The sequence below is a fragment of the Castanea sativa genome, chromosome 9 (assembly GCF_040712315.1).
Source record: "Castanea sativa cultivar Marrone di Chiusa Pesio chromosome 9, ASM4071231v1".
Classification (NCBI taxonomy): domain Eukaryota; kingdom Viridiplantae; phylum Streptophyta; class Magnoliopsida; order Fagales; family Fagaceae; genus Castanea; species Castanea sativa.
Genome location: NC_134021.1, coordinates 8,021,880 through 8,043,884, shown reverse-complemented (window position 1 = coordinate 8,043,884; position 22,005 = coordinate 8,021,880). Strand labels below are relative to the sequence as shown.

Sequence of the window (22,005 nt, the reverse complement as noted above, 5' to 3'; positions counted from 1 at the left end):
TCTCTTCATTTTGGAGCTTACATATAAAATAAGAGGCAAAAATACAAAAATTACCTCCTAATTTTCACTTTTTTTTTTTTAAGTCCTCTAACTTTCAATTTTATCAATTCAATTCTTTAATTTTCAATTTTTATTAATATAAAGCTTCGTTACAACTCAGCTAGTGGCTGCCATTAGAACACATGAAACGATACCATTTGGCATTTTTTTTTAATTCAGAATTAAAAGAAAATTAAAAAAATCTAAGAAAAAAAAAATTAAAGCGATTCGACCCAAGACAGGTCTGACGAGCAATAAAAGCGGTAAAAAATATACACGTACGAGGGGCCGTGGCACGTCTACGCCATGAACTGGAGTGTCTGCCACGACAAGAAGTACCGTTTAGCCATCGCGAGCCTCTTCGAGCAATTTCCTAACCAGGTCGAGATAGTCCACTTGTCGACTCTAACGGCGAGATCCGCTCTGACCCGAACCTCTCTTTCAAGCACCCATATCCGTCGACAAAAACCATCTTCATCCTCGACAAGAAGTGCACCAAGCCCGACCACATCGCCACCTTTAGCGACTTCCTCCGTGTTTGGCAGATCTTTGACGACTGCATCGAGCTTAAGAGCCTCCTTAACAGGAACAAGAACAGCGGTTTCTGCTTAACTGATTCATGATTATCATTTCTTTGTATTTGATTTCAGGGGAAGGGGAATGATGTCATCGTTCCCCTTAAATGTTTTTTTTTATAGATTTTTTTAAAAATTTTGAATTAAAAAAAAAAAAGCATACAAAACGGCGTTGTTTTAGAAGTTTTAACGGCATCCACTAACTAAGTTGTAACGGAGTCCTAAATTGAGAAAAAATGAAAGTTAGAGGACTGAATTGACAAAATTGAAAGTTAAAGGACTGAAGTGAAAAAAAATGTGAAAGTTAGAGGGTCAGTTTTGCATTTTTGCCAAAATAAAAATAAAAAGTAGTAAGTCCGAGACGGTTGTTTAACATTTTTTCCTATTAAAATTTTTTTTTATCTTTATCTCAAAATTACCAAATTGACCCCCCTTTGTATCATAAGATAATTTATTTTTCTATCCTAAATTGGTAAATCATAACATTTATGGCTCTTGTAATATGAATGAATTTTTTATTTTCGTGTGTGACACTTGTCAATTAGATGCAAAAGATAAAAAATAAAATAAAACACTTGTCAAATAGGTTTTGGCCTGAATCCATCTACGTGGACGGCTTTCAAGCACTACTGCACTAGTATCCATAGTTGTAAAACTTTGGATATGCTTTAGCATAAAACATCTAAAAAGATGCATTATCTGGACATGTAATTGTAAAAAAAAAAAAAAAATTACAACTTAGCTATAGTGCCATCATAATTTTATGATGGCACTGTACCAAGATTGTAAACATATTAATGATACTGGCCTCTGAGCACGCGCGTGTTTAGAGACTCTTCTATTTTTTGGATAAGGGTTAATTTTGAGCATTTATTATAATTTAGGAGTATTACATTTTCCAATCACAAAAAAAAACCTAGGGATGTGATGAAAAAAAATTTCAACTGCTAACGCATAATATTCATCACACCCCTAGGTTTTTTTTGTGATTGGAAAATACAGTATTCCCAAATTATAATAAATACTCTAAATTAACCCTTACCCAAAAAATAGAAGAGTCTTTGAGCACGCACGTCCTTCGCTCCGAAGTCTTTGTCAGTGAAGACCTGCAAGTGAGAGTAGCCCACTTGATACTAGGATACGATCTTTTATCAAAGGATTTTCAAGAGATTGATAACGCGATCACTGTGGGAGACAAACGACGCAGAAGGATGGACGTGTCGCAACCAGGCTTCCTTTTTGACCGCGAACTCCCAGACGACCCCTCCATCATACTATACTCTCGCCCTATCGCAGCGATTCCTCTTTCGGCACATTCCTAGACAAGCGCCGTCCGAGAAGAGCCAGCATCCTAGCAACAATCGTTGGACGAGGAGATTGACTAGTTTCGACTCAAGGAAGCTGAGAGACCTTGAGAGGATCAACTCGTCATCCTCTCAGACGAAGAGCACGCTCCCGCCGAAACTTTGGGTATACAAGGTCTAATAATTGCACAGCCTGACTCCAGCTCCGAAGAAGACGATATGGCCACTCTACGGAAGCTGATGACGAAGGGGGCTCAAAATTCCCTAACAAGGGAGCGGGTGGGTCCTAGGTCCCTCCTTTCTTGCCACTACCCCCTCCTTCCTTCGATCCTAAGGTTCCCATTCCGGAGCCTAAGAAGAAGAGGAAGAATGAGGCCGAGGAGGCAGATGTAGAGAGGCAAAAGAAGCTGAAACAACAACAACAACAATAAAAGGTTGGCAAAGGCAAGGGTCGTGCCTCTTCTGTGGAAAACGAGGAGAACCGGGACCTGGCTGAGGTACGCCGTACACCGGCCAACTGGTCTCCCGAGCTGAAGTTGGATGGGGCGTCAATCTCTTTCCAATCCAGCATTAGGGCATTCCAGCAAGGTCATGCTCACCACTTGGCCGAGGCTTTGGAACGTTCCCTTCTTCTGCCCAAGGACATGGACGCCCTGGACAAAATGAGCCAACCGCATCTGTTTCTCTCGCTAAAAAGGGACTTGGCTTTGGTGAGTGTCTCGGTCTTATCTTCACTTTACCGCTTTCATTACATTTTAATGAAAAAACCATTCTCATGTACTTTAAATTTGCTCTACTAATAATGCATTTATTTTAATATTTTTCCACAGGCCATTCAGGAAGTCTTCATTGCCGAGAAGTAGGTAGAAGACTCTCGGAAGAAAGCTGCAGCTGAACTAGAGGTTAGGCAGGAGACCAAGAAGTCCCTAGGCTAAGCCCTTGCGCAAAACGAGAATCTAACCACGCAGCTGGCAGAGCTGAAAAGGGAGAGGGACGGTGCCGAGGCCAACTTGAAGACAATGAGGACCCAAGTGGAGGGCCAACACAAGCTTCTGCGTCAGAAGGATGAAGACTTATCCAAAGCTCAGCAAGAAAACTCCGACCTAAAGAAGGAGCTTGCTAGGATGAGAGATAAGGCTCGTACCTTCAAGGAATCCATGGAGGCCGCAAAGAAGACCGCTTACAAGGAAGGGGTGGAGGTGACAGAAAACCAACTAATTGAGGAGTTCGCCGAGCTGTGCTGAGAATATTGTCAACAAGTGTGGGAGGAAGCTTTAAATGTGGCAGGGATTCCCACAACCTCCGAGTTGAGGAAGCCTGAAAACATCTGGCTCCCCCAAGACATCCAGGTACTCAAAGAACTTCCTCCTGTCGCACCTGCCCTCGAAACGGCGCCTTCCACGCTTCTATCCATGATTTTAAAGCCCATTCCAACTCCTAAAAAACCTGAGGGTTCCAACAAAGAGAAGAAATAGGGCGATGGTGCCAAGAAACCTACGAGCCAAAATGCCGAGCCCGATGTCCCTCCACCAGTTGTAAGAGATAAAGGGAAACAAGTCCAAACCTCATTTGAAGCAGAGCTGAAATGAATAGAGGCGGACCGCAAACCAGTAGAGGCTGCCAGCACTTCCGAGCAAGACCCCCTTTCTAAGGCTTAAGGTTTTAGGCCAGTTAGGACTTCCTCCCCTTTTTCTTATGTAACAAACTTTATATTAGGACTTTTGCTTTGTATGTATATCTTAAAAGAAATTAATAAGAAACTTTAATTGGCTTGATCTTCATCTGACTTCCATTCTTTAATACAAAAAACACTCATTCGTCTCTTTTTAGCGCTGAAAATGGATGAATGGAACAACTAACTCCGCCTCAAAAGTGCATACACTTAGTGTATACTTGTAAATCATGCCTCAAGAGCATAATAGACGTAACATAGCAATGCACAAACAAAAGTTTAACTTAGGATTCAATTTGAGGCATAAAGTAATCCATCAAACTTACTATGGTTCATCAACAAATCAACACTAACGTGGTATGGTTTCTGGTCATATTTCCAAAGTAGAGGGTCTGAGAATCAGAAATAACTAAGGTTCCGTTCAACAAACAATAAGGTATCAATTTCCACAAGGCATGTGGTTCGACGACCATCCATGTCCAAGTTTCTGTTTAATACTTAGAAATAGTAAATTGAAATGTTAATTTTCTCAAAGTAGAAGGTCTAAGGCCTGACATAACTAAGGTTCTGTTTAACAAATAATAGGATATCAATTTCCACAAGACATGTGGTCCGAGAACCATGCATGTCCAAGTTTCTGTTTGATACTTAGAAATAGTAAATTGAAATGTTAATCTTTCTAAAGTAGAAGGTCTAAGGACCCGACATAACTAAGGTTCTATTTAACAAACAATAGGATATCAATTTCCACAAGGCATGTGGTCTGAGGACCATGCATGTCCAAGTTTCTGTTTGATACTTAGAAATAGTAAATTGAAATGTTAATTTTTCCAAAGTAGAAGGTCTAAGGACCCGACATAACTAAGGTTCTGTTTAACAAACAATAGGATATCAATTTCCACAAGGCATGTGGTCCGAGGACCATGCATGTCCAAGTTTCTGTTTGATACTTAGAAATAGTAAATTGAAATGTTAATTTTTCCAAAATAGAAGGTTTAAGGACCCGACATAACTAAGGTTTTATTTAACAAACAATAGGATATCAATTTTCATAAGGCATGTGATCCGAGGACCATGCATATCTAAGTTTCTGTTTGATACTTATGAGCAACGATAAATAAACCAAACTGCACAATGATAGTTTTGAACAACGAACGACAAAAATACTTTTTATTAATAATAATACCTTCGTAGGTTGTTTACATTCCAGGGGCGTTGTACAATTTTTTCATCTAGATTAGCTAAGCGATATGACCCTATACCCGTTACGGAGATGATCCGATATGGTCCTTCCCAATTTGGTGCTAGCTTTCCCAATGCTGAATTTTTGGCAGTACCCATGACTTTTCTCAACACCAAATCGCCAAGCACTAGTGGCCTCAATTTCACATGAGCATCATATCCTCGTTTAAGTTTCTGCTGATAATAAGCCATTTGGACCATGGCGGCCTCTCGCCGTTCCTTGACCAAATCAAGGCCTTTTCCCAGGAGGCCATCATTATTCCCCGAGCTGAAGGAACTTGTCCTTAACGTAGGAAAACCAGATTCTAAAGGTATCACCGCCTCGGCCCCGTAAGTCATGAAGAAAAGTGTTTCTCCAGTGGATCTCCACGGCGTAGTCCGATATGTCCACAGAACATATGGCAACTTCTCTACCTATCTACCCTTCGCATCATTTAGCCTCTTCTTAAGTCCACTGACTATAACTTTGTTAACGGCCTCGGCCTGCCCATTTCTCTGAGGATAAGCTGGGGTGGAGTATCTATTTGTGATGCCCAAGTCATTACAATACTTCCTGAAAGCTTTACTATCAAATTGTACGCCATTATCTGAAATGAGTGTGTGAGGTACCCCAAATCTAGTAATAATATTCTTCCAGATAAATTTCTTGGAGTTGACATCCTTAATATTTGATAAAGGCTCAGCTTCGACCCACTTGGTGAAGTAATCAGTTCCCAAGAGCAGCCACCTTTTGTTTCCCGCGGCCCTCGGAAAAGGCCCAACTATATTCAGTCCCCATTAAGCAAATGGCCAAGGACTAGACAAAGGATTGAGGACTCCCCTAGGCTGATGAATATTAGGAGCAAACGTTTGGCATTAGTCACACTTTCTTGCGTAGTCTTGAACTTCCCTCTGTATATTGGGCCACCAATATCCCTAAGTCAGAGCCCTATGGCCTAAGGATCTCCCCCTAGTATGGCTTCCATAAATTCCCTCATGTAATTCTTCCAAAAGCGCCTTCGTTGCTTCCAAATGTACACACAACAGGTATGGTCCGGAAAATGAGCGTTTATACAATTTCTGATCCTCGAACAACCAGAACCGAGGCGCCTTTTGACTAATCTTATCTACTTCAGACTTCTCCTTGGGCAAAATATCGCTTTTTAGAAAAGAAACCACAGGGTCAATCCAACTAGGCCCGGGCCTTATCAAATGGATATAGACGACATTTGCAGTGGTTAGAGTTGGTTGTAGCAAGTCTTCGTCGAGGATAATCCTAGGCAAACATTGAGCCGAGGATGTCGCCAAAGTGGCCAACGAGTCCGCATGTGTGTTTCCACTTCTAGAAAACGTGCGAAAGGATGAAAGAATCGAACTCGGATTGTAAACATTTGACCTGGGTCAGGTACCCTCTTGCATTCTTGTATCCCTAGCCTCCATGGTTCCCGTCACTTAGCCCACAACTAATTGAGAATCTGAGGACATATAAATTGCCTTTCCCCCCATTCTCCGTACCATATTCATACCGACCAAGACAGCTTCATATTCAGCCTTATTATTAGCAGCCGAGAACACTAATCTCAATGATTTCTTAAAGATAATTCCCTCAGGGGACACCAAAACAAGTCCGACGCCAGACCCCCTTTGGTTGGTTGCCCCATCAACATACGCTTTCCAAATTGGAGGTCCTTTTCTCATGATCATGCCAACTGATTTTTCATCCATGTGCGATTCCTTCGCAGTTTCTTCTAACGATGGTTCGGCGAATTCTGCCACCAAATTCGCAAGAACCTGGCCCTTCACCGAGGTGCGTGGCATATATTTGATATCGAAAGCTCCCAGAATAATTCCCCACTTGGCTACCCTCCCCGAGTAGTCAGCACTTCGTAACATTAACTTGAGAGGCAGTTGAGTCAAAACCACGATGGTGTGGGATTGGAAATAGTGAGGAAGCTTTCGTGTGGCATGGATTACAGCCAGAATTGCCTTCTCCAAAGGCAAATAACGCACCTCAGCTTCATTCAAAGATTTGCTAACATAATAAACTGGTCTTTGTATCCCGCAGTCGTCCCTTATCAGAACCAGGTTGACTACATGGATAGCTACAGCTAGGTATGCAAATAGGATTTCATCGACCTTCGGCCGGGACATGATGGGTGGTCGGGAAAAATATTCCTTAAGTTGCTGGAAAGCTAAAGTACACTCCTCGGACCATTGGAATCCTTTCCATTTATTTAACAGTTTGAAAAAAGGTCTACACCTGTCAGCGGACCGAGAGATAAATTTGCTGAGAGCAGTAGTCATCCCGGTCAATTTCTGAACTTCTTTTGAATTCCAAGGTGGTTGCAGGCCCTGAATGGCTTTGACCTGTGCCGGGCTCACCTCTATCCCTCTATGAGTCACTATGTAGCCTAGGAACTTTTCGGAACCCACCCCAAAAGAACACTTTGAGGCGTTAAGGCGTAGCTTGTACTTCCTAAGTATTTGAAAGGTATCGTCCAGATCTTTCACATGCATAGGTACTGTCTTACTCTTCACTACCATATCATCCACATATACCTCAATGGTCTTTCTGAGTTGTGATTCAAACATCCTAGTCATCATCCTTTGGTAAGTAGCCCCTGCATTTTTCAAACCGAATGGCATCATTTTGTAATGATAATCCCCGTAGGAGTGATGAAGGCAGTCTTCTCCTGATCACCCAACGCTAATGGTATTTGGTGATAACCTTGGAAGGCATCTAAAAAACTCATCCGAGGATGCTCGACTGTAGCGTCCACAAGCTGATCGATGCGAGGCAGCGGGAACGAGTCTTTTGGGCAAGCTTTGTTCAGGTCCGTAAAGTCCACACATACTCTCCACTTTCCACTCTTCTTTTTCACTACGACTGTGTGTGCCAACCATTCTGGATAGGAAACTTCTTTAATAGCCTCAGTCCTTTTAAGCTTGAGCACCTCTTCCTTGACAGCCTCGGAATGCTCATTCGAAGAACGCCGAGGTGGTTGCCTCCTGGGAACAACGACAGGGTTGATGTTCAAATGATGGCAAATGAAGCTTGAGTCAACCCCCAGAGCCTCATAGGGATCCCAGGCAAAGAGATCGATATTGTTTTTCAAAAGCTTCACCAATTCCACCTTCTCTTGGTGTGGTAACCGTATCCCAACTTGGAAGAACCTCTTTGGATTATCGGTTATGAGAAATCTTTCCAAATCTTCACACATGGCCTCCTCTGCTGTCACCGCACCGGGCGCATCCAGAATTGTTAATTGCTATAAGTCTGCAACAGCCAAGGCCAAGGACTTTGTCTTGGCCTGATGCAGCATTGTAGCTGATATGCATTGCCTTGCTACTGATTGGCTACCAAGAATTTCTTCAATGATTCCACCCGAAGGAAATTTTACTTTAACATGTAAAGTTGAGGAGACAGCACCCAAAGCGTGCAGCCAAGGCCTGGCGAGGATGGCCGTGTATGGAGAATATGCATCAACCACAATGAAATCCACATCGACCATTTCCGAGCCTGACTGTATGGGCAATCGGATTTGTCCTTTTGGTATAACAGTCTTCCCTTCAAAACTTATCAACGACGAGTCATAGGGAGTGAGGTCCTTCAGTCTTAACTTAAGCCCTTTAAATAAGTCAAGGTACATAATATCCGCACCGCTGCCTTGATCAATCATCACCCTCTTTACGTCATAATTCCCTATCCTCAATGTGACCACCAGGGCATCGTCATGGGGTTGAATAGTCACAACCTTATCTTCATCAGAGAATCCTAAAATAGGCACACTCCCTTTGATCCTCTTCGGCCTCGAGCCTGACTCCTCAGCCTGGGAATGTGACACTGCCATCACCCTTGTGGGACAAGAACCGGTCTTGCCAGGTGTAGCGAAGATGACATTAATCGTTCCCAATGGCAGCCGTGATGAGTTATTCTTCTGATTGTTTAAACCTGACTAATTGCCTTGTCTGTTTGGTTGATACATGTGCTGCTTCAATTTTTCCTCGCTAACAAGCTGTTCTAAATGGTTCCAAAGGGTCCGACAATTCTTGGTGATATAACCCACATCCTGATGATATTGGCAAAAAAGGTTCTGATTCCGCTTCATAGGGTCCCCCACCATCTTATTGGGCCACTTGAAGTAAGGCTCTTTACGGACTTTCTCCAGCAACTGGTGCACTGGTTCTCGGAATATAATATTAACTACTTAAGGAGTGGCTAAACTGGATTGCCCCAAGAAATCTCTCCTCGGCATATTGTTATGGTACCTGTCTGACCTGAAATCCATTCTCTCCTGCGGGATAACCTTCGCCTTACCCTTACCTTGTTGTTGATCTTCCTCAACCCTTTTGTACTCGTCGATGCGATCCATGAGGCGACGTACACTTCGTACGGGCTTTTTGGTAAGGGATTTCCTTAAATCGTGATCAATGGGGAGGTCCACTTTGAAAGTATTAATTGCCACTTCATCAAAATCTCCATCGATCTCGTTAAACATCTCCTAGTACCTATTGGAGTACGCTTTCAAAGTCTCGCCCTCCCTCATGGCCATTGATAATAATGAGTCCAAAGGTCGAGAGACCCTGCTACATGTGATGAATCAAGACGCAAAGGCCTTGGTAAGTTCCATGAAAGAATCGACAGACCCCGACTTTAGTCCGTTGAACCATCTCATAGCAACAGGTCTCAGGCTAGAAGGAAAGACTTTGCACATCAAGGTTTCGTTCTGAGAATGTACCGTCATCCTCTGATTAAAATGGCTCACGTGTTCGATAGGGTCTGTCCTGCTATTATAGATGGTGAAGGTGGGCTGAGTGAACCGCCTAGGGAGCCTTCCCTTTTCGATTCTACGTGAGAAGGGTGATTTAGAGAGTTGGTGCAACGCTCGACTCATAGCGTTGTTCCCCAAGCTCCTGGAAGCAAACTTCCTATGCTTACGACTCGGTAAGTCATCCTTTTCGTAAGAGAAGGTTTCGCTTGGGGGAGTCCTGGACCTTGGATTGTAACTGCTTCCCTGGGACCCCCCTAAGGAAGGATTGAATGGGGGTGAAGCCCGCCTTCGTTTGACACGGCATAGCTTTTTCTTGATGTGGTTGATCTCCCTCTGCATGGCCTTGGCATCATCCTTATGGGTGGCACTGCTCCCACCACGCAAATGGTTTGCATCAAGGTATACGGTATGCACGCTTCCCTCTTGATCCCTCCGACGCTCAAGAAGCTCAAAAAGATCCTCGCGCTAGGACCCTTGAGATTCTGCATGATGTGAACCTAAGCCTGTCATGATATTTCAATTCCTTTCACCCTAGATTCCCACAGACGGCGCCAATTGTAAGTGCGCAATTTGTACCCGGACCCAAAAACAAGTGATGGGCTCAGGCCCAAAGAGCCTTATACAATGAAATTTGTAGAGTATGGGTTTGAAACCTAAGTTTGGGGTGTTGGAAGTTGATAATCAGGCTAGAATGTCGCAATCTATGCAAGTGATAGATGAATGCGACAGGAAAACCCTCCTCGCGCTAGGACCCCTGAGATTCTGCATGATGCGAACCTAAGCCTGCCATGATATTCCAATTCCTTTCACCCTAGATTCCCATAGACGGCGTCAATTGTAAGTGCACAATTTGTACCCGGACCCAAAAACAAGTGATGGGCTCAGGCCCAAAGAGCCTTATACAATGAAATTTGTAGAGTATGGGTTTGAAACCTAGGTTTGGGGTGTTGGAAGTTGATAATCAGGTTAGAATGTCACAATCTATGCAAGTGATAGATGAATGCGACAGGAAAACCCTCCTCGAACGTAAACCGATGACGATTTGTATAGTATTTCTTTTTCTAAGCAAAAGATTACAATTTTTTTTCAACCAAGAAGAAGCTCCCTCACTCTTTCCTCTCTCGTCTTCTTATATCCTTCTTCTTCTTCTCTGTTTCATCCACGTGTAACACAAATCTTCCTCTCAGATACTTGTCACATCCACCACCTTCTTAAAGTCTTCAAATAATAGCTGGAAGGTTGAATTCTACTGTTCAGAGGTTATTTCTCCATTAATGCGGCCAAGGAGGTAGATGTAGGGCCTTTAATGCGGTGGTAGTAGCTTTTTCCTCAGATATTTCTCATACGTTCCTTCTTCTAAAAGTGCTTCTAAAGGGTGTTTGGCCCACACCTTTACCCAACAGATCTTCCAGAATTCTTCTGCTTCTAAGCCGTTTAGTGAGTCACAGGGCCTTTGCTAGGCCTGTCTGAGGAGTTACTCTTCCTCGGACAACTGCTCAGACCATTATAGTACGGACTAACCTGTGGGCCTAGAGACCCTGATTGAACAGACTTGTACCAACTAATCTGGCTCAAAACCCAAATATTTATTTAAGCACTTTTACCCCCTACAACTATAAATGATTAATCATATATAGAAATAAAACATTCATTATTTCTCTTAAATTGATATATGTTTAATATTAAATGAAAAACAAATGTTTAACCATATATAAAAATAAAATGCTAAAATACAAAATTGATCCTTTAAGTTTCTTCAAATTTCATTTCAGTCCTTTAATTATGCTTTTGTTCATTTCAATCTTCTAAGTTTCAAATTTATTCAATTAAGACATTTTTGTTAACTTTTATTAAAAATTTTTGAAAAAAAAATATGGAAAATATTTTTCAATCATTAGTTGAATTTTTTTAATTTAAAAAATTTGAAGAAAAATTTTAAAAATTGAAAAATTAACCACAACATATAACAAAAGTTGATAGAAAATCTTTAATTGAATAAACTTGAAAGTTTGTGGACTGAAATGAACAGAATTAAAATTAGATGATTTAAATGAAATCTGAAAAAATTTAAATGGTCAATTTTTTATTTTAGCCAAATAAAAAATTAATAAACGTATTTCCATCATTTCCATGTCCTATTTTTCAAATATTACCGTGTTGCCGTACTGTATCCATACAGGTGCTTTCATAGTAATAAATTATTCAATTTCTTTATTTCCAAAATTCATTTTGGGGTTTTCGTTTGGGACCATTTACTTTTTGGTGATTTTTTGATTTTTTTTTTCTTTCAAAAGAACACAGCTCCTTCTCCATCCCCGGGAATGGTTGGCGCGCAGGCCGTGGCACTTAGAATTACAGGCGATATGGCTGCATTTTATGGATGTGGATTTTATGGAACCCAAGACACTCCTTATGATGAAAGTGGGAGGCATTATTTCAGAGAATGTTTCATCCAAGGGTCCATCGATTTCATTTTTCGAAATGGTAGATCTCTCTATGAGGTAGACATGCAACTCTTTTCATCAAGAACAATTTTTTTTTTTTTTTTTTAGTTTTCCTTCTTCTGTATTGATCAATATATTTTCCTAGAAATGCTTTCTTCTCTTTTGCTATCCACTATTAAAATATCAAAACACTTTTAATTTTTAAAATAATAAAAAATTTCAATCATAAAAGTACGCTGTTGTGAAGATAAAAATCAGTTAGGCACTTTTAATTAAGGTGGTACTAATGTATTTGCCACAATTTCTACTTGATTAACACGACAATAAACAACCAATGATGCAGTTAGGATTTCGGTTTGGAATGCAAGATTAAAGCCGCTCACACCCAAATGGTCTAATGGCTCATCCTTAGGAATTATTGACACTAATAAAAATAACTAAATAATCAATGCAAGAGACTAATCTAAGTTAAGTATACAAGGTTTATATATATAATTTGATTAATAAAAATGAATTGAGAAAATAAATTAACTTAACATTTATTGTTACTATATTCTTAATTATTTAAAATTTGATTTTATCACAAAAACACAAACTTTGAACCAAAGAAAAAAATTAGTGAAGGGATGGAGGCAATTAAAGTTAAAACCATGAGAAGCAACTCATAAGCTTTTTTTTTTTTTTTTTTTCTTTTTAATAATTATTTTAAGTTTAAAATATGGTTTGGCTGTTTTGAGTTCAAGTGCCCCTAATCAAATTTTATGTTATCTCTTAAATTTATAATTATTTTATTTATAGAAATTATATATAACATGTTATTCTTATCTTTGTGTTGGGGCAAGTCAAAATCAATGTAGATGCCCATTTTTCCTACCTCTTTTGATGACAAAAATTAGAGTAGGACAAAAAAAAAAAAAAGTAAACGACAAATTATTCTATAATTTTTTTTCTTGGTCAATACAATAATGTGGGTGAGTTCACCCTCAGTATGTTAATAATGAGTTTAAAGAAGAGGAAAAAGAGACAATTTGTGGATGCAATTTTTTTGTTGTAATTTTTGTCATAACCTTGATGTTAGTCATAAGAGTGGCGGAAAAAATGGTGAATTCATAAGAAAGTGATAGGCAATCAATCAAAATCTGTTACTTCAAACTTAATGTAAAAGTTATGGTGTTAGAAGAATTAAAAAAAAAAAAAAAGTTTAAAGGAGAATAAAAAAAACCTTTATTTTTTTTTGGATAGAAAAAAAAAAAAAACCTTTATTGTCTTACCTTTTAGTGATATTAGTGAAATAGCCAAATTGCACTTATTTTTCACTTAAATTAAAATGCTATGAATATTTTAGCAAAGCGGTTTAGATTTAGTAGTGTGCATGGTGTTATGTTATTTAAAATTTTGAATAACAAGGTACTAAAATACACATTTAGATTTGTAATGCTTAATCGATAATGTTTCTCTATTTCATTATGAGGCACTTGAAAACATATGATATTTAATTTATTCTGACTTCCATAAAAATACAGGACGGTCTTGTTTTGAGAGTATCAGTGTTTGGGACCATGACCAAATTACACAAATAGGATTTCGTATGGAAAGCAACTTGAGCAATCTGAAGCAACTCTCTACGTGGATATTGCCTATATTAACGGAGATGGATGGCTAAGTTTTCATCGAAATAATTTATTTCCTCTTGATTGGAAATCCGATCAAAAGGAAATAAATGATTTCCAATCAAGAGGAAATAAATGATTTCGATGATAACTTAGTCATTCATATCTGTTAATAAAGAAGATATTCATGCTTCTTATTGTATGTAAGAATTTTTCATTTTTGTGTTCAAGAAATGAGAGACAATGTAACTTAAGCATAATCCTTGAGGTTTGAGTCAAAATTAGATAGCAAGTGTTTTAGGATGGTTTTATTTTATTTTTAACAAATTTCTAAGATTAAAAAGAGAATAGAATAAAAGGAAGTGGCTCGTCAATTGTACCACTATTATTGAAACTATCATTTTAATTTCTTTTGAGACGTATAACTTTTAAATTTGTTATATATTAAAGAAAATTCTCTTAAAGATGCAAGTAAAGATTACTAGAGAGGGTCAATCATGTTGGCATGGGCATCTTTGTATATATTCCAAAAAATTTACTCCTCATGTAGCACAAACAATGCAAAAGTAGAAATAAGTTTTATTAATAATTTCTGTAAGTTCAATAGGTTGGATTATTTCTTAATAATCCATATACATTGACTGATTGACATTATCTCTTATTAAATAATAACACTTCAACATTGTGCCATAACACACAGGGAAGCTAGCTTTCCAGGAAGCTTTATTTTTATCTTCATAGAATACTCCAGTACGTAGAAATAGAATTAGTCTACCCTGCAAATTATCAAATTCATAAAATTAGTATATGTTAAATCATGTACCAGTTCTAGATAGAGAATTATATATAAGAGATTTACTTGGAACAATCAGTAGTGGGTGTGATTTTGTAGGAACAAGTAGTGCCACAAGTCTCAGGAAGTGTTCCAACTAGTTCATAGTTGATTCCTGGGATCTTTGAAAGACCATCCATGATGCAACTACATGCGGCTCTGTGATCTTGTGTGGTATTTGAAGCAGCATTGAGTGCTTTAATACCTTCACAACAAGCTGGAGGAACCGTTCCTCCAAAAATGGCATAACTGATACATGGGGTCAACAAGGTTGTCACCTCAGCACATGTTATGGTTGCATCAACATGTGAAGCAACAACCAACATGCACACAAGCACTGCTACTGTGAAAGCCATAGAAGAAACTGCGAACCTTGCCATTGTAACGATAATGTTAGCCTCTCTCACACAGATTTGATTAGGAGTTGAGGTACACAAAATGATTCTAGGCCTTTTATAGAGTGGCAAGGATGAGGGTTGGCCCTTTTGAGGCTTCGTCTGTTACCATTAAGTCTAATGGCTGCGAGGAAACTCAGACTGAGGCTGAGACTAGCTAAAGAATTTTCTTGGTCAGAAACTCATAATTGTCTTCAGTAAGAAGCCAATAATGCTAATTAATGGACCTTAGTGTGGAAAAAAATGAGTTACGTGATTGACTAAGCAGTGATTAAGCAGCCTTGATTTGCGGTGTGGGACTTGGATCTATAAGAATTGGGCTCTTGAGTGAAACTATGCCTACAAAGTGAATTGGACTTGGGCCTTAGTTGCAGGTAACAATGATTTATTTCAATTTTGCTATAGCTGCTGATGTTTATATAATGCTAAAGATACACTTTTAGCATTTGAGGTTGTTTTTATTTTGAACTTTTATATTTCAAAATTCTCATTTTAGCTCTTTATGATTGGTTTCATTTTCATATTAACCCTACAATCCTTTTTGTTAGTAATTTGATTGTTAAGTGCACTTCATGCAAGTTTAATATTTCATGAAGCACTAGTTCTAAAATGTTGAGAAATAGGAAAATGCATGAATTTTATTGAGGTATTAAAAAATATGTTTTGGAAGGTTTGACCAATATGAAAATTGAATTAAATATGAAGGTCTAAAAAGAAAATTTTGACACGTAAGGATCAAAATGAAAACAACTCAACTTAAAATTTTTTTTTTCATTTTTTAATCTGTCATGGTTTTTTTTTTTTTTTTTCATATTGCCTGATGATTGGAAGGTATGATCTTGTTGCAAGTGTCTTGGGCGGAGAGAGATATTTTTAGAAAATGTACTTGGATTAATTGCTTAGAGACACCTCACAAGAGCTCAATCATTTTGCGAGGACATTGTCGGGAAGCTTCTAATACAATTCACGAACCACTAGCACAATATACATGAGTCTCAATTTTTTCGGAAACCATAGTTTAGGGAAATAGTTCAACTATACCCTTGGATTCCTTTCATACTTTTAGTATGGGTGTGTTAGACTACCAATTATCCTAAAAGTTTAAAGTGGTAGGAAATGGTGAGTTTAATCACTTAACCATAATTTTAATACTCACCCTCACTTGTGGGCCTAAACTTTCCCGTAGTAAGTGAGGGCCCAACAAGTGAGAATTTAACATTTTAAATGGGAGATAGAGTGAAGACAGGAATTGAACTCAGGATCTCCTGTTCTAATACTATGTTAAACTACCGATTGTCTTAGAAGTTTAAGCTGTTAAGAAATTGTGAGTTTAATCACTTAACCATAATTTTAACAGGGTGACTTTTTGTTTTTTATGAATTAATATGTGAGGCTATCCAACTGAATATTTTCTTTTTGAGATAGAAATTTCTAAAGTCAAAATAGGTTTTTATAGATACAAGCGTGAAATCTTTTCAACTATACCCTTGGATTCCTCTTATTTGATTCACTTGTATTTCTCTCTCCACTTGACCGATTTGTGTTTTGTTTATAAAAGATTATATAAAAAAAGTCATTTTGTATTGTTATAATCGAATGGGTTGTAAAATAGAGAATGAGATGTGTTGTATATTGTTAAAGTGATGGTATAAAATAAATATAAATTTTAGGTGTAAAATGCTTTTTTTCATTGGAATGCTCTTATAATATATTCTACATAGATATGTTAGGACACTTTAAGAGAGTAACACATGCCCACTTGGGCTCACACATGTTTTGCCTCCAATCCTCAGCTCCCAAAATACCAGCCTCACCCAAAATTTAAGTTGAGATATATCACCTTCATGACCATCTTAGAGGTGAAAGAAAATGTAAATGAGCATTATATTGTAAATTAAGAACCATAGAAAAAGGTCATAGTCACTCTTTAAAATATAAAATAAAATATCAATTTGGGATGTTTAGTGCTGTCTTTTTCTTGGCCCTCGTTTTGAGAAACTCAGAATAGTCTTCTGTAAGAAGCCAATAATGCTAATTAATGGACCTTAGTGTGGAAAAAAATGAGTTACGTGATTGATTAAGCAGCCTTGATTTGCGGTGGGGGACTTGGATCTATAAGAATTGGGCTCTTGAGTGATACTATGCCTACAAAGTGGATTATCAAAAAATGCCTACAAAGTGAATTGGACTTGGGCCTTAGTTGCAGGCTGCCCTGATTGGTAAATACATCATCGGGAGGGTTGGGATACACAACAAATGAATCCATTGCATCAACACTCTTGTTCTTCCAGGTAACAATGATTTATTTCAATTTTGCTAAAGCTGCTACTGTTTATATAATACTAAGATCGTTTCTTATCAAAGGTGCATTAAATGCTAAATACTATTTTTTAGGTTTTTTTAGCACCTCAAATGATAAAAACACATCTACATCAAATATGTTAAATTTTTTATGCTAAATTAAAAAAATTTAGCACCAATGTTATCAATAACAGCTCATTGTAGCTGGGTTGTAAAAAAAAAAAAAAAAAAAAAAATCATTTTATATTCACCAATGTCTCTTTTTAAAAATTTTGTCTCCCTTTCCTCTTTCCTCTCTCACTTCTCTCTTCTCTCTTCCCTCTTCTATGGTTCATGGTCTCTGGTCCGCCGATGTTTGTGGTTTGGCGTTGTGGGCTATCATGGGTCTGACCCAGCCAACCGACGCCTGACTGATTTTTACCCATGCCTCCAAACCTTCTCCCATGCTACCCAACCTTCTCTCACGCCTTGGATTTCGATTTGCAGGTTCTGGGTTTGCATAAAGGTTCTGATTTAGGCATATTTTGGTGGGTTTGTGATTTGGCTTTGGATGGGTATGGTTTGTGGTGGATTGGTGGTGGTGGGTATTTGTTTGATGGGTTTTTGCTGTGGATGGTGGACCGGTGGTGGTTGATGGTGGGTGGGTATGAGTTTTATGGTTTGGTTTTGGGTTTAGGTTTGTGATTTGATTTTGGGTGGTGGGTTTGTGATTTGGTTTTGGATGGGTATAGTTTGTGGTGGGCCGATGGTGGTGGATATTTGTTTGATGGGTTTTTGTGGTGGATCGGTGGTGGTTGATGGTGGGTGGGTATGAGTTTTATGGTTTGGTTTTGAGTTTGGGTTTGTGATTTGATTTTGGATTTGTTTTTGTTTGTGATTTTGGTGGTTGGGGTTCGAGGTCGTGGATGGTGGTGGCTGTGGCAATGGGTGTAGGCGATGGTGGCTACTAGCAGTGGGTGTGGACAGTAACAAGGAGGTGGTTTTTGCAGTGGGTTTGATTTATAAAGAAAGAGAGAGGAAGAGATAGATTGAGAATAAAAAAGAATTAAAAAATGAAAAAGAAATAATATTTTTAATGAAGTGATAAAAAAATATAAACTTTTGATGATGGGTGTATTGTAAGAACATTTTCATTAAGAGTGTTATAAATGTAAAAGCGCTATTTTTAGCATTTATATAACCACAAAAACCTACTTCATCAAAAATGTTATAATTTTTAAATATTTTTCTATTGAGAGAGAGAATAAAAAATGAATAAATAAATAAAAAATAAAGAATATTTAAATATAATAGTAAAAAAATAGAAGTTTTGATATTATGGGTATTGTAAAGTGATGTGATAAATGCTATAAAAGTTAGATTTTTAGATCCTAAATGCTAAAATTTTATAATTCTTGACTAGAATGCTCTAAAGTGGTATGTTAAAATAAATAAAATTGAGTTTTGAGATGTTAAATGTTAAAATATTTGCATTCTTTGATGAGAATGCTTAAAGATACACTTTTAGCATTTGGAGTTGTTATTATTTTGACCTTTTATATTTTTCATTTGAGCTCTTTATGTTTGGGTTCATTTTCATATTAATCCTACAATCCTTTTTGTTAGTACTTTGACTGTTAAGTGCACTTCATGCAAGTTTAATATTTCATGAAACACTAGTTCTAAAATGTTGAGAAATCGGAAAATGCATGAATTTTTATTTAATATTAAAAAAATATGTTTTGGAAGGTTTGACCAATATGAAAACTGAATTAAACATTATGGTCTAAAAAGAAAATTTTGACACCTAAACATCAAAATGAAAATAACTCAAAACTTTAAATTTTTTTCACTTTTTAATATGTCATTTTTTTTTTCATATTGACTAATGATTGGAAGATATGATCTTGTTGCAAGTATATTGGGTGGAGAGAGATATTTTTAGAAAATTTACTTGGATTAATTGCTTAGAGACACCTCACAGGAGCTCAATCATTTTGCGAGGACATTGTCGGGAAGCTTCTGATACAATTCACGAACCACAAGCACAATATACACGAGTCCCATTCGTAACCATAGTTTAGGGGAATAGTTCAGCTATACCCTTGGATTCCTTCCATACTATTAGTATGGGTGAGTTTTTGTTTTTAATGAATTAATATGTGAGGTTATCCAACTGAGTATTTTCCTTTTGTGGTAGACATTTCTAAAGTTAAAATAGGTTTTTACAGATATAGGCGTGAAATCTTTTCAAAAATTGAGATAAAAAGCAACTCTAATAAAATAATCTAGTCTTTTTGTGAAGTACATTTTTAGTTTCATGTTCATTATTAGAGCATTCCCAATAGCATTTTGCATTACCTTGTAGCAACAAAAAAACACCAAAATAGACATCCCATCAGAATCTCAGATTATGTATTCTTGTACCAAACAACAGATATAATTACTACACTAAAATGCAAATATACTTATTATGGTGCAGCAAATATAAATTTATTTTGCTTATTTGATTCACTTGTCTTTCTCTCTCCACTTGACTTATTTGTTCTTTGTTTATGAAAGATTATATATAAAAAGTCATTTTATATTGTTATAATCGAATGGGTTGTAAAATAGAGAATGAGATGTGTTGTATATTGTTAAAGTGATGGTGTAAAATAAATAAAGTAGATTTTAAAAGTGTAAAATGCTTTTTTCATTGGAATGCCCTTACAATATATTCTACATAGATATGTTAGGACATTTCGATATATTGCTTTGTTGTTTTTTTTAATTAAAATAATATTTATTACTTTTATCTTCATTTTGAGTGCAAAAAACAAAATTTCAATGTGGCTTTAAAAAATACGAACAAACTTTATTACTTGTATCCTCATTTTGAGTGCAGAAAACAAAATATTAATTTGGCTTTTACTCTAAAATCTAATTAAAAATTGTCTCAATTTATTATGGCTAAGGCACAATGAGGAGTAGAGGACACACCGCATGCTATTAGCAGACAACTATCTCTAAGCCCAACAACCAACATGTTCAACACACCGCATGCCAATGCAACGACAAGTCTGAAGCTCCTTTACATGTATTAGGAGCGCACGGAAGTATATACATATGTCTTCTCCTAGAGATTACCAAATACCAATCCATATGAAATGAGGTACCTTGACACTAAATATCATTCTTATCACTATTAGGATAACAATTTTTTGTGTGCAAGTACAAATCTAAGAAAGTGACTCTGTGGGAAGATGAGTGTAATATGAGAAAAGCAAGAGAGTCAACCTCTTTCAAATGTACAACATGAATTTCGATAATGAGAAGCTCTATTGCACTCGTAATCTTTGAAGAATGAGAACCAACCATATAAAATCTATGTCAAGAATTCAAGCTTTATTCTTCTAATCATTATTTTGTAATTGAAAACAATTACAAATATTCTTTTTTAATAACATGAAATTAAGTGCTTATATCATAATCAATTAATGTTGTTATCACATCTAAAACACCAGCATGCATGGTTGGCCTACGGCCTACCTACTCAAGATTATCATTAATCAGAACAATAATGCACTTTACCTTCCAAATTATAGTCATTGTTTCAAAACTAGGGTTCATATGTACGTTCTTTATGGCCATAAAGGTCATTGCATGATAAATGTAAATATAAGAATCCCTTCTTTGCTTTCAAATTATATATACACACTCGAGTGCAAATCTGTTCCTGTTGGAGACAAGACTTACGGAATGTACATGGGCATTCGGTTGTGGGCATTTTTATACGTGGGCTCACTAGGGGAATTTGGTTGTTAATGTTGTTGTTGTCCTTGCTAAATATTGTGTAATATTCTAGTTTAGTTTGATGATTTAACTATATGTTTTTTTAGCGTTGTTGACTAATGTTGTACTTCAATTTTAAATCAATAAAGTTTTCTTTCTTTTAATTAAAAAAAATATTGAGTCCAAATTCATATAACCAACTTTAGTTGCAAATGAAGGCTTTCACATTCTCTGGCAAAAGACAGGAATAATATTGAGAAAAAATTATATCTCTATTGCCAAAAATTAATTCAAAAGCAACCACAATAATAAGAATGCTCAAAAGAGCTCAAAAGATTGTGTGCCATTAATGAGAGATCATAAAACGAATAGTTCCCTTTCTACCGAGAGAAATCATCCAACAAAAATATATTACCTTCAAAAAAATAATTGAAGTGAAGTCTCCTTTTAAAAATTAAAATAGGTCGGGTTTGGATCCTTTTTTTTGCTTCACGTTAGATTAGGCTTATGGATTTGGGTCCAATTTTTCTAGGCCTACCTACTAGGACATTTTATAATTACATTTATAACAGTTAAAATGTTACAATAGAGCCCAAAGCTTGTAACTTAATTGGTCTGTGCCTCATGTGCCTCCTAATGTTTTCAAGAGTTCAAATCATTCCTCCCTATTATAACTATCAAATTATTTTAAAAAATTTATATAAAAAAAAATTTCAATTGAAAGAACAAAAAAAAGAGAAAATAGAAAATATTCAGTGTCTTTTTTGGTAGGTAAAATGAGTATATAAGAAAACTTGTGTTTGGAAGTCTCTACTCTCTATCTGTGTATGATCATCTCAACAAGAAATCAATAACAATACATAATTAAATTTAAATCATTAATTTGAGGATTTGAGTATCACACTCAAACCGCGGTACAAGTTATATATACAATCCACCACCAACACTACCACTATCAACATAAACTTTTAAGAATCATGATCATCAGCCAATGTTAATCCCCCGCCATGAATAGCACGAGCTCCATGGGTTGTTAGGGTGTTGTTTCTAATTTATCAAAGAGTCCTTCTTGTGCCACAAAAAAATG

At 37.1% G+C, this 22,005-nt stretch overlaps 1 protein-coding gene across 1 annotated transcript; it reads right to left on the bottom strand.

Annotated features, from left to right (window-relative positions):
• Positions 1-14,403: 14,403 nt before the first annotated feature.
• Positions 14,404-14,849, bottom strand: LOC142608695 (non-specific lipid-transfer protein 1-like). The gene is made up of 2 exons (XM_075780388.1): positions 14,497-14,849; positions 14,404-14,413 (listed from the first exon to the last, which is right to left on the bottom strand). The coding sequence occupies exons 1-2, from the start codon at positions 14,847-14,849 to the stop codon at positions 14,404-14,406; spliced, it is 363 nt and encodes a 120-aa protein (XP_075636503.1).
• Between the last annotated feature and the right edge of the window lie 7,156 nt (positions 14,850-22,005).